The 13095-nt window shown below is 43.4% G+C and overlaps 2 protein-coding genes across 3 annotated transcripts in view; both read right to left on the reverse strand.

Moving 5' to 3' along the window:
- The window catches only part of LOC107380675 (mitochondrial intermediate peptidase), a 46900-nt gene extending 40461 nt beyond the window's left edge, over positions 1 to 6439 (reverse strand). Inside the window, exons 1-8 of the mRNA XM_015951975.3 lie at positions 6063 to 6439; positions 5786 to 5959; positions 5004 to 5092; positions 4789 to 4875; positions 1700 to 1763; positions 1424 to 1606; positions 988 to 1144; positions 856 to 904 (exon numbers count right to left, since the gene is read on the reverse strand). Coding sequence (XP_015807461.1) covers positions 856 to 904; positions 988 to 1144; positions 1424 to 1606; positions 1700 to 1763; positions 4789 to 4875; positions 5004 to 5092; positions 5786 to 5959; positions 6063 to 6209 — 950 coding nt within the window. The 5' untranslated portion in view covers positions 6210 to 6439. The remainder of the gene's footprint in view (positions 1 to 855; positions 905 to 987; positions 1145 to 1423; positions 1607 to 1699; positions 1764 to 4788; positions 4876 to 5003; positions 5093 to 5785; positions 5960 to 6062) is intronic.
- A 2316-nt stretch (positions 6440 to 8755) lies between these two features.
- The window catches only part of brwd1 (bromodomain and WD repeat domain containing 1), a 39054-nt gene continuing 34714 nt past the window's right edge, over positions 8756 to 13095 (reverse strand). For both annotated transcript variants that reach the window (XM_015951974.3, XM_015951973.3), the window contains 2 exons: positions 10387 to 10527; positions 8756 to 10308 (listed from right to left, as the gene is read on the reverse strand). In XM_015951974.3, coding sequence (XP_015807460.3) covers positions 8945 to 10308; positions 10387 to 10527 — 1505 coding nt within the window. In that variant the 3' untranslated portion in view covers positions 8756 to 8944. The remainder of the gene's footprint in view (positions 10309 to 10386; positions 10528 to 13095) is intronic.

Genomic DNA, 13095 nt, shown 5'->3' on the forward strand with positions numbered 1-13095 from the left:
GCCTGTTTTTCTTTAAAATCACAGAAAAAGAGAGCTGCTCGGGTCGAGCAGGCTGCTTCATGCGCGTTCACGCTCAGGCATAGCCCGTATGCTATCCGTAGCTTTAGTCTTTGTTGCTGTTCCTAACGCCTAGTGATGAACATAGCTACATTTCTGAGGACCCTTTTGCTACTTTCTGTAGAACTCTCTTCTAGATATTTCCTGCAAATTAGCAACAAAATAGCCATTTTTGCTCCAAACCATTCTTTGAACGTTGTTTCAGCTGTCATCAAGAATATAAATGTTACAGATGCAAAAGATGTCACTGGTGGTTTAGCTCACCTAGTAAGACGTCAGACTCTCCTGCAGAAGACCCGAGTTCGATTCTGGATGTCAACATAGTTTATTTAGAGTTTCTTTTTTACATTAATGGTATATTTTTTTACAGTAAGATGCCCAAATTTTTATTTGAGACTCGCCGAACGGCATTGAATTCACAGATAAAAAAGATGTGGGTTCAACTTTCATTTTGGAACAATTTTTCAAGCAAGGGAAGGGAATGATCTGAGCATGCAGGAGGACTGACCCATCTTAAACTTTTGTCAGCTGTGCTGAAGAGAAAGGTACAGAACCAAATTATTTAATTAATTAGCTGCGCGTTCTCCTGTCCTCTGGGCCACACACACACACACACAAGGGACTGTCTCAGCTGTTATATATTATGTTTCGTTAAGGAGTGTGCACGTACAGCATGCGCGCCTCGTGCACGAGCCTACTATTGAAGCTGCCGTTACGCTTTTGGCCTGAGGGGGCAATCGTGAGCATAAAAATTCAAAACTCCGTAAAGTCCCTTTAAAGACACAAAGAAGACCATACCTATCCGACAGCTTGTCTGTTAACAGCTGCAGAAAACTCATCACTGTTTCTGCAGACAGAAGAAAAAAAAACATTAAAAAAATGCAGAAAAGAAAACACTTAAAATGTTAAAACGCCTGAATGAGAATCAACCTGGTGTTTTGGCCATGGTTCCCTTCAGAGCTCTGTGTCCGTAGGTCTCATAGCCCACCAGTTTGGCCAGTTTGTATCTGCATTTCAGCAGCTCCTCCAGACACTCCATCAGATCTGAGTTGGGATAAAGGTAAATCCTGTAGGCGATCTCTCGCAGCTGCACAATAGAGAGAAGACAACAAAGAACTTACTATACAGACAAATAAATGAGGAAATAAAAACGTAAAAAATAAACATGGATACAAAATAAAAAATATGTACGTTAATATGGAGATATGTTCAAATAATTTAGATTTTGCAATGAGAATCAAAGTTGCATCCTTTTGAAAGTGAGCATTTCTAAGTTAATTTACAAAAATCCATCCTCCTAATCTGAAATATGACCTGAGTGCCACCTGCTGGGCAACTAGGGAAGTGTTTGAGTGTTCACACTTACTAGATCATCAGGAGAGTCTGCGTGTAATCCACCAATTTGAATGAAGCTTCCCTCATTTGCAAAGTGCACATGCAGATGGTCGGGAATAGCAGACTTTGCGATGCGGTTGGGCATGTGGGATCCGACCAGAAACTCATTGTTTAGATCCAGCAGCTTCACGTGAAGACTGACAGCCTCTTTCCTCTGCAGGAAACGCAAGACCAAGGTAAAGGTGTAACTGAAGTGTTGTTGGAATTCACACAAGTTAAGGTTTCATACCATTTAAGCAAAACTCACCAGTTTGTCATCCAGATGAATTCCACTAATTTCAAAGTCAAACATGAACAACTCTGCCACTCGCCTGAAAAACAAGCAAACATTCAATATAAATAAGCTCTGCACATTACTAAATGTGATTATTAAAATCCTCTAAACGTGTTCTACACAGTACTGTGCAAAAGTCTTAGCTCCCTTCACGATGTGCTTTAGAAGAGTAAACTAGTCTCAATCACAAGTCCAGTTTTTGCATCCGATTATTCAATTCAATACAAGTTTACTTACAAGGTGCCAAATAACGACGAGAGTCATCTCAAGGCACTTCACACAGTAAACATTCCAATACAGGCCAGTTCATTAAGCCAATCAGTAAAACGTTTGCTATAGAAGGAACCCAGCAAATTGCATCAAGTCACTGACTAGTGTCAGTGACTTTACAGCTATCCTCATACTAAGCAAGCATTTAGCGACAGTGGAAAGGAAATTTCCCTTTTAACAGGAAGAAACCTCCAGAGAATCCTGGCTCATTATAAGCAGCCATCCACCACGACTCACTGGGGATCGAGAAGACAGAGCAGACAAACACACACACACCAACCCACCCACACACCATATATATACAAAGTGGTGTTTCTATGGTTACATTGTGATTTCTTAGTAATCATTCTATTTGGTGAGAGATAAACTTTATTGTATTTAGTGAATCTATAATTAAACGGGTAAACTAGTAGTAGCACATTCAATGTCAAGGAAAGTAAAATGTTATTATCAGGAGAAGGAGAATGTTTAAATGGTTAGCAGCAGTGTTCAAGCAGATGGACCCCTCCATGAGGCCATCACAGCTCAGCAGAACATCATTGTAGCTTCTTCTGGGAAGAAAAACACTTATAAAGTTAACAGCTGAGATAGCAGGAATAGAAGAAAGTAGTAGTGTGAAAAGTGGTCAGTGTATCCTCCAGCAGTCTAAGCCTATAGCAGCATAACTACAGAGATAACTCTGGATAACCTAGCCTTTTAGATGGAGGCATGTTGGAGGCAGGGCAAGGGAGAACCGTCTTTACCGACTGTACACTCCACCTCCCTCTACTCCCCCACTTGTCCAGATCTAGGCTAACATCAGATTTTAACCATAGGCCCTATCAAATACAAATGTTTTAAGCCTATTCTTAAAAGTAGACAAGGTGTCTGCCTCACGGACTAAAGCTGGGAGTTGGTTCCACAAGAGAGGAGCCTGATAACTAAAAGATCTGCCTCCCATCCTATTTTTAGATATTCTGGGAACCACCAGTAAACCTGCAGTCTGAGAGCGAAGTGCTCGGTTAGGAACGTATGGAACAATCAGATTACTGATGTATGATGGACCTTGATTATTAAAAGCTTTATATGTGAGAAGAAGGATCTTAAAATCTATTCTGAATTTAACAGGTAGCCAATGTAAGGAAGCTAAGACAGGAGAGATATGATCTCTCTTTTTATTCTCATCAGAACTCTAGCTGCAGCATTTTGGACAAGCTGAAGACTTTTAACTACATTCTGTGGACTTCCTGAGAGTAATGAATTACAGTAATCCAGTCTTGATGTAATAAATGCATGAACTAGTTTTTCAGCATCACTCCTGGAAAGGATGCTTCTAATCTTAGCAATATTCCGAAGGTGGAAAAAGAAAATCCTACAAACCTGTTTAACCTGGGATTTGAATGACATGTCCTGGTCAAAGATAACACCAAGGTTCCTTACTTTGTTCTCGGAGACTAATTTAATGCCGTTCAGGTCGGGTGATTGACTAAGCAATTTCCTTTCTGGATTTCTGGTCCAAAGAAGAGAACTTTAGTCTTGTCTTGATTTAAAAGCAAAAAGTTTTGAGTCATCCAATTTTTATGTCCTCAAGACAAGCCTGTAATCTACCCAACCGATTAGGTTCATCAGGGTTAATGGATAAATATAACTGAGTATCGTCAGCATAACAGTGGAAGTTTATCCCATGCTGTCTAATGATTTTACCAATTGGGAGCATATATACAGTAAAAAGAATTGGTCCAAGCACTGAACCCTGTGGTACTCCGCAAGTAACCCTGGAGTATGAAGAAGAATTGTCATGTACGTTTACAAAATGAAATCTGTCAGACAGGTAGGATTTAAACCAGCCTAGCGCTGTTCCTTTGATCCCTACAACATGTTCAAGTCTTTCTAAAAGAACATTGTGATCAACTGTGTCAAAAGCAGCACTGAGATCTAACAAGAGAACAGACACAAGTTTCTTATCTGAGGCCATGAGAATATCATTTGTAACTCTCACTAATGCAGTTTCAGTGCTGTGATACTCTCTAAAACCAGACTGAAATTCCTCAAACAGAGCATTAGTGTTTAAATACTCACATACTTGGATGGCCACTATTTTCTCCAGGACTTTAGATAAAAACGGAAGGTTAGATATTGGTCTATAATTCATTGGGTCATCTGGATCCAGAGAAGGCTTCTTAAGTAAAGGTTTGATTACAGCAACCTTATAACCTTGGTTATAAGTTGAGCCTGCTTTTTGTAAATCTCTTTGCTAGAAGCTGCTTTTAGCTACTATGCTGCACACAGATGGAACCACCTTCCTTATGACCTCAAATGTGCCCCAACTCTAGTAACTTTTAAAACAAAATGGAAAACTTTCATGCATTCATCAGCCACTGAATGACTGTTTCTCATGCTGCACCTTCTGCACTGTAGCCTAACCTTTTATCTGATTCGTTAATCTGAATTTAATTTGATCCAACTTTCTGTGTGTATTTTAGTTGTGCTGTGTGTTGACAGATGCTATCTGTTTGGAAGCATTTTGCTCTTCAAATTAATAACTTAAGTGAAAGCAAAACTATTCCCATCATAAAAAACATTTGTTGGAAAACAGATATGATGACTGAACTGAGATGGGAAAAATAGCTGGCAAAAACCGAAGGAAAGCTTTGAAAAGTTCTTCAGAAGAGCTACTGGTCAAAACCACTTCTAAACAATTCACAAAAGTCTGGCATTTTAGAAGGGAAATATAAAGGAATTATGTGGAGTTCGAACTTAAGCACATCCCTGTGCAGAGCCCAAAAGCTTAACGACACAAAAAACAAGCCTACCTTGTGTCAGAGTCCAACTGAGCCACAGCCTTTGGGTCATCTAGCAAATTCTTCAAACTCTTGCACAACTCAATGTCCGTGTTCAGGCTGGAACACATTATCATCTACAAGTTAAATATATGTCTCAAGTCTGGGCCAGAATTCTTCACTGACCCACATTAAAGCCATAAGAATTATTTGTAAAGAAGCATTAGGTGCATCATGAGCGTCCTTACTTCTCCACCACTGTGCCGATCTCTATGCAGGTCTTCTCAGCAGCCTCGCGGTACGCCGGGTCTGGATGGGCCACTTTTATGAAGTCTGCCTGCACATGAGGAAAAACAGCAAACCTTGTATTATTTACACAGATGGAAGGAAGGACATGCTAAGGTGACAGGTTAAAGCAGGGGTGTCCAACGCATGACTCGACTGCAGATCTGGAATGGTGGACTTTTGACCAGATGATTCAGATATTTACATTTTTGTGTTCAAATTTTTTGTAGATCTAACAAAAAATGTAAAAATAAAGAATAATTACAAACTTTTTATGTAGAATAGAAAATATTAGTCTTCCATTAAGTTTTTCTCTTCATATTCATTAAATGAACCCCCATCAACATAAATTCCTGGTTAATAAGATACATTAACTCAATGTTGTCTTGTAGTGTGGGCGGATTTTTTTAACCAACTTATTTCTGGTTAACAGCAGATTAACATGGGTGCAAATTCAGTGTTAAGCGAGTATTAGTGGATATACTGGTAACACCTAATTCATCCTTTAATTGGTTAAGATATCCAATTATACCAGTTTGTATTCTCCTGCTTAACTGAATAAGAGTTCCCTATGAACACAAGCCAACACACATCAACAACATGCACTGTCTCCTCTTATAATTATAATAATAATAATACTCAAATTCAAGCCAAAAGCAAGTTATTGGAAATAATCTGCAATCCGGGAGTTCCTGCATGCGAAGAAGGCTTTTTCCCTCCCAACATTCTGGGCGCTTAAACTCACCAGATCGGCCACTTTACACAACCCATCTGAGAGCTGGTCAAAACACTCCACCGTTTCCACACCTTGAGAGGAGGAACAAGCTCTTCCCAGCAGGAGCTCAGTGTTCTTCAGGGCTGTTTTTGAGGCTACCTGGAAACCTGCAGGACAGGTGAGCTCTGGGACACCAAACAACCCCTGTAAACACACACATCACACACAGGATGGAAATGTAACAGCAGCAGCCCATGTCCAGTAATCTTGTTTTCTTTTACTGACACTACAAGTTTGGTATACAAACCACGTTTTTCTCGAAGAGGTCCAGTCTCCTGTGAGGTTTGGCATTAAAAGCAGCTCCAACTGGTGACCAAGTGGTGACATTCCTCCGAAAATGCGCCCATAACTTCCTGTGTTTTACCAGGTAAACCAGACATTTACGTGCAGACATTCTGAACTAAATCTTCTCCAAGTCAGTCGAGTCCTGACTCCTGAGAAAGGCTACTGCAGCTTTAAGTGTCTGACGGAGGACATGCTAAATATTAGCCCTATCTTTCGTCTGTTTCCAAAAGCCGTAAATGTACTTAGCCCATTCAAACAACTTAAACACATTCCATACGTTACTTCACAGGTAAAGCAGAGGCTGTTTTTTATTCACGCATGAGGAGCACCTGTCCTCCAAGTAAATGTATCATGAAGCATAGTGGCTAACAGGCTAATCAAGCAGATTCGAAATATCTGAAACCCGTGATGTTTTCGTCAGAAAAACACTAGAAAATTAATGAAGTAAGTTGGTATTTAATCGGTATGCCTTTTCAAAATACTGTTTCATTTTGAGCAATTCTAAGTAACAGACTTGGTAAACTGTTTATGTCGAAAGTGCGAAAAGAGGTCGTACAGAAACGATCATGGTGGTAGGTTAATCAAACTTCAAAATAAAAGCATATTTCTTTGTACTCCTACGTTCAGATTATTAATAGAGGTAATCAAACTAGGAATCACGAACTTTAAAAAACACATTACTAAATCAGTTTATTCCATAACTAAGCGAAGAATCGTATGACTGGTCTACATATTCATGCCTATGCTAAACAAAACGGACTTCCGCGTGTTATATCCAAATGCGTTCCTCAGTGAAAATGTTTCTCCACCAAATCGTTCCGTTTTTCTTTAAGGCGCAGCTCTCAAAAGTAATTGTATTTTGAAAAAGGTTGGATAAATTCATCGAAAAAACAATACTTTGAGCAATGAACAATATGGGTTTAGAACTAAACATTCCTCAGCAATGACAATAATGGAATTAACGGATAAAATATAATAATAATAATAATAATAATAATAATGCATTGAACTTATATAGCGCTTTTCTAGACACCCAAAGACGCTTTCACACACTGCTAGTGATGGTAAGCTACTTGTAGCCACAGCCGCCCTGGGGAGGTCTGACAGAGGCGAGGCTGCCATTTGGCGCCGTCGGCCCCTCTGACCACCAGGCAAGTTGGGTCTGGGTGAAGTGTCTTGCCCAAGGACACAACAGCAGGATACCCCTGGTGGGAGCCGGAATCATACCCATGACCCTCCGATCATGAGTCAACCCGCTCTACCGCCTGAGCTACCCGCATTTCATGGGTAAGTTGGAAAAGACATGAGTATACAGTACTCCCTCTTGTGGCCATTTCGTGGTATTACAACTGGTTGGCTAAATCTTGTCTGACTGGCAAGAGTGATTAAAAAACATCTGCAACACAAAACCCGTTCTTAAAAATATTTTGATGTGTTATCACACGTTGAGACATTTCTCAATATTTTCTACTGAATAACTTTTGAAAACAGTTTTTGCAAAGATGCACCTTATATTTAGGAGCATGGAAACAACTAAAACATGATGGATAGGGAACTTCGAGGACCAGAACCAGGTCTGAATTATTAACAATGTTCGTTTTTAGCTTAAAAGTAAAACTAAAACACAGCTGTGTTTCAAGGCCTTGAGGAGCAACAAAAGATGCTCCTAAAACCGCCCAAATTTATTGCAACATTTTTTCTTAACATTACAATCAAAGCATCTTCAGTTCACATGGGTGATATTCAGACCGACACAGAAAGCACCTCGAGTTCATCTATATTAGCAGAAGGAACAACTCATTCATTGCACTCCACAACCACATTGAATCAAGTTTTACGGTCATTGTTTTATTAAAGGTGTAGTATGAAAAAAACATGGATGATAATAGTCATTAAGTGACTATTTTTAGAAACTTCAAACAAAAACAACCCATGACTGGCAACAAGTTTAAGTCAACTCTGGAAAAGAATTTAACACTGAAAGTAACACAAAACAATAGAAAGGTCTTCCCAATATGAGAAATCAGTATTTTGTTTAAAGTACTTTTGGTTATTTGTACTTGGCAAAAAAAAAAAAAACCTTACCAAATTATAACATGACAAAAAATATAAAACATAAAAAATTTATCAGATAAACGTAACAAAAACCCCTCTAAATTTAAATAAACACTGTTACAGACTGATCGTCAAGCTGTTTAGACAATTTCACTCTTGACCACATATTTACATTACGCACTAGAATACAAACGGATCGAAAAAAGAAGAGGAAAAAAAAGTGTGGGGAAGAGAATTTGTTTTTGTTTATTTGGCTCACATCTCACAATACAGTCAAGCTTTAAGTGTGGATTTACAAAGGAGTGCTGTAGTCATGTTCGTTCCAGGCCGCGTGCTCAGACGCGCCCATCTGAAACAGTTTCTCATCATTCCCTTCGCTCTAAAACTGCATGTCTCAAGACAACAGTAAACTTAGCTGACCCCTGAGTTTCTAATGCAAAACTAGTGTATTAAATACCTCATGACAGTGTTCCTTAGTGCAAGCCAGCAATATGCTTGATTAAACAGAGAGGTATATTAGGTAGCACCCAAGCTGACGAGATTTCCCCGGAGCGGCTGTTCCGCCGCTCAAACTGCAACAAGCGGTAGGGGGTGGGGGGTGTTCTGCTCATGTCTGTAGGAAAACCAGCAGTTCAGATGCTTGAATGTGTATAACATCTATAAACATGTTTTTCATAGAAAATATAAATATCCCTGAATGAAACAGATTCACAGCGTTGTATCGAGGACTCCAGTGCTGCTACCATAGCGTTGTGTCCTTAACCTCTTCAGCGAACACCCACCGGGTCATCATTCGCTGTCCTGGTAATTCACCGTCCGCTTCCCGCGGTTCCTGGTGTTGACTCGTACCTTCCTCTGCGCTTTGCCATACGTCGCATCGCTGTCTTCCTCTTTGTTGGATGCGGCTCTCTGGTGGCGCCGCCTGAGCTGGCGGCCTGCGGCCCTTTCACCAATCCCTGCTCGAACTCTCCTCTTTGGACTGCTGTGGGACCCTGAGCTGGAAAAGAAGTTTTCGGAGGCTGAAGACAACTGCTCCTTCTCTGAGTCGGAGCTGTGTCGACTGCTGCTGTAGCTTTTCCTTCTATTAGGCTTTGGCTGCCTCATATTCTTCCTCCTCGATCGACTGACTTCCTCCTCCTCTTCCTCCTCCTCCTGACTGGAGCCAGATGAAGAGCTGCTGCCTTCGTCGTCACATGAGTCTTTTATGGATTCCCTTTCAGAGTGTGTTAGAGAGCCTGACCTGCGGTGTTTATTGTTCTGTTTTACCGGATCCCCGTCTCCATCCTCCTCTTCCTCAGAATCTGAGGTGTAAATCCGTTTCCTCTTTGAGGAGAGCGGATTCCTGCCCTCACCTGGAGAAGTTTTCTTAGATGTTCTTGTGTTGTACCGCACTTCCGGTGGTTCTAAGACTCTCTTGTTTCCATTTCTCTGTCTAGGCCGGGCTGTTGGAGCAGAGTCTTCCTCAGAAAGAGAGTTGTCAATGATGTATTTCTTTTTCGGTAGAGCTCGGAGTCTGGGCCGTCTGTTTGAAAGGTCGTCAGAATGTTCCGACTCTTCGTCTGAAGATCCAGTGGAGCGTTTCCTCCTCAGTTTCCTGCTGGGTTTGTACTCCTGCCCAGAACTCTCTGAAGCAGAGGTGCTGCAGTGAAGCCGTTTATTTTTGTTTCTCGTTGGCCTCTTTGTTTCAAAGTCAGATGCATCACTGGAGTCGTGTTTTTCCATTTCCTTCTTTTTCGCTCCTTTCCTCTGCAGGTTGAACCTTGTTGAAGAATCGCTGACATCTTCTGAACCTGCACCATCCAGTTCCGTAGCCGAGGCGGATTTTTGTTTGTCTTGGCTTTTTGAAGGAGAAACTTTCCTTTTTTTCTTTGAGTCCCCGTGGAGACATTTTTCCACATTTCTCCCATTTTGGCGTGAATGGTTCTGGGAATTGTTCTCTTTATCGGAGCTCACAGGAGGTTTGTGTCGAGTGGTCTGGCGTTCCGCGTCCTCGTCCTCTTCACTAACAATCCTACTATTTCTGGCTGAAGTGGTTGCTGTGCTTCTAGAGGGTTTCTGATCCTCCTCCCCAGAGCTAACGGCTGTAGTCTCGTCCTGCTCCGAGTTACTCTGGTGATGCTTTCCACCATGCCCGTTCACATGGGACAACGTTTCTGCAGAACCAACAAGAAAATCTCCATCTGAGAAAAGCAACAAAAAGGAAAACGTGTCTATTCTAAACACTTTTTCACCTTTTCCCCTCGTCTTGGTCTTCTGTGGGAGGAACTTTGAGTTTCCGTTTAGTTTAATCTCAGAGGACGATGAAGCATCGGTGTCATCAACACCATCCTCACCCTTGGATTCTTCACTGGATTTCTTGGTGTTTTGAGAACCTAAAAACAATAAAAGAAGGAATTTTGTCTTATTCCTCCTGTAATTTGCTTCTCGTCATCTGATTCACACAAATGCCATTATTCTGGTGCAGATTGGAGCAGTCAGAACTAGACTTCAGGTCTGATTTCAATGCAAAAACAATGAAGTTGACAAGGAGAAAATAAATGTTCTCAGAGTGAGCTGCAGGTGTTAATGGATGAGAAACAAAGTCACTCCTCCTGGTTCAGGATAACGTTTCTCAATCATCCGATTCATTTTGTGCTTCCTCCACCTGCGTATTCTTATTTTCCGATTAAAAGAAAAAAACAAGGCCTTGATTTAAATGTGTAACTGGTTGTGAGCCGAACTAATAAATGTAAATGAACAGCAGCAACAAGATTTTACCACAGCAGTTTTTTATAGAACAGTCTGAGACTCCTCCTCCTTGAACCGTCACCTTATCGTGGTGGAGGAGTTAGAGTGCCCTAATGATCCTAGGAGCTATGTTGTCTGGGGCACTTTGTGCCCCTGGTAGGGTCTCCCATGACAAATTGGTCTTAGGTGAAGGGTGAGACAAAGAATGGTTCATAGGATCTTTCATGGATGAACTACCAAGGAGTTTGAGTACCCGGTCCGGAGGGTTACCGGGGTCCCACCCTGGAGCCAGGCCTGGGGTTGGGGCCCGTGAGCGAGCGCCTGGTGGCCAGGCTTCTGCCCATGGGGCAGGAGCTTGTGGCAGAGGTTGGGCGGTACCGGCTAGATATAGTCGGACTCACCTCGACACATAGCATTAGCTCTGGAACCCAAGTCCTTGAGAAGGGTTGGCCACTCTCCTTTGCTGGAGTTGCTCCGGGTGAGAGGCGGAGGGCTGGGGTTGACATTTTGTTAGCCCCAAGACTCTCTGCCTGTGTGTTGGGGTTTACCCCGGGGGACGAGAGGGTAGCTTCCCTGCGCCTTCGGGTTGGGGAATGGGTCCTGACTGTTGTTTGTGCTTATGGGCCAAATATCAGTTCAGAGTACCTGCCCTTTCTGGAGTCCCTGGGACGAGTGCTAGATAGTGCTCCATCAGGGGACTCCATTGTCCTGCTGGGGGACTTCAATGCTCACGTGGGCAATGACAGCTTGACCTGGAGGGGTGTGATTAGGAGGAACGGTCTGACTGATCTGAACTCGAGTGGTGTTTCGTTATTGGACTTCTGTGCAAGCCACAGTTTGGCCATAACGAATACCATGTTCGAACATAAGGATGCCCATCGGTACACTTGGTACCAGGGCAGCCTAGGTCGCAGGTTGATGATAGACTTTGTAGTCGTATCATCTGACCTGCGGCCGTATGTTTTGGACACCTGAGTGAAGAGAGGAGCGGAGCTGTCAACTGATCACCACCTGGTGGTGAGTTGGATCAGATGGCAGGGGAAGATGCCGCGTAGACCTGGCAGACCCAAACGCATAGTGAGGGTCTGCTGGGAACGCCTGGCAGAAGAACCTGTTAAGACGGTCTTCAACTCCCACCTCCGGCAGAGCTTTGACCACGTCCCGAGAGCAGTGGGGGACATTGACTCCGAGTGGGCCTTGTTCTACTCTGCAATTGTTGAGGCGGCTGTTGCTAGCTGTGGTCGCAAGGTGGCCGGTGCCAATCGTGGTGGCAACCCCCGTACCCGCTGGTGGACACCAGAGGTTCGGGGAGCTGTCAGGCTGAAGGAGGAGGCCTACAGGGCGTGGCTGGTCTGTGGGTCTCCGGAGGCAGCAGACAGGTACCGGATAGCCAAGCGGGGTGCAGCAGTGGCAGTTGCCGAGGCAAAATCTCGGGTGTGGGAGGAGTTTGGTGAGGCCATGGAGAAAGACTATTGATCGGCTCCAAAGGTTCTGGCAAACTGTCCGGCGCCTCAGGAGAGGAAGGCAGCAACTCGCTCACACTGTTTACAGTGGGGATGGGGAGCTGCTGACGTCAACTGGGGCTATAGTCGGACGGTGGAAGGAATACTTTGAGGAGCTCCTCAATCCCACCTACGTGCATTCCGAGGAGGAAACAGAGCTGGGAGACCTGGGGATGGACTGTCCAATCTCAGGGGCAGAAGTTGCTGAGATAGTCAAACAACTACACAGCGGTGGAGCCCCGGGGGTGGATGAGGTTCGTCCTGGGTATCTCAAGGCTATGGATGTTGTAGGGCTGTCGTGGTTGACACGTCTCTGCAACATTGTGTGGTCATCGGGGGCAGTTCCTGTGGAGTGGCAGACCGGGGTGGTGGTCCCCATCTTTAAGAAGGGTGACCTGAGGGTGTGTTCCTACTATCTATAGGGGGATCACACTCCTCAGCCTCCCTGGAAAGGTCTACTCCAAGGTACTGGAGAGGAGGAGGGTCCGATCGATAGTTGAATCTCAGATTGAGGAGGAGCAATGTGGTTTTCGTCCTGGCTGTGGAACTGTAGACCAGCTCTATACCCTTGCAAGAGTGATGGAGGGGGCATGGGAGTTTGCCCAACCAATCCACATGTGTTTTGTGGATTTGGAGAAGGCTTATGACCGTGTCCCCAGGGGCACCCTGTGGGGGACGCTCCAGGAGTATGGGGAGGGTGGCTTTCTGCTA

The sequence above is a fragment of the Nothobranchius furzeri genome, chromosome 13 (genome assembly GCF_043380555.1).
Source record: "Nothobranchius furzeri strain GRZ-AD chromosome 13, NfurGRZ-RIMD1, whole genome shotgun sequence".
NCBI classification, from domain to species: domain Eukaryota; kingdom Metazoa; phylum Chordata; class Actinopteri; order Cyprinodontiformes; family Nothobranchiidae; genus Nothobranchius; species Nothobranchius furzeri.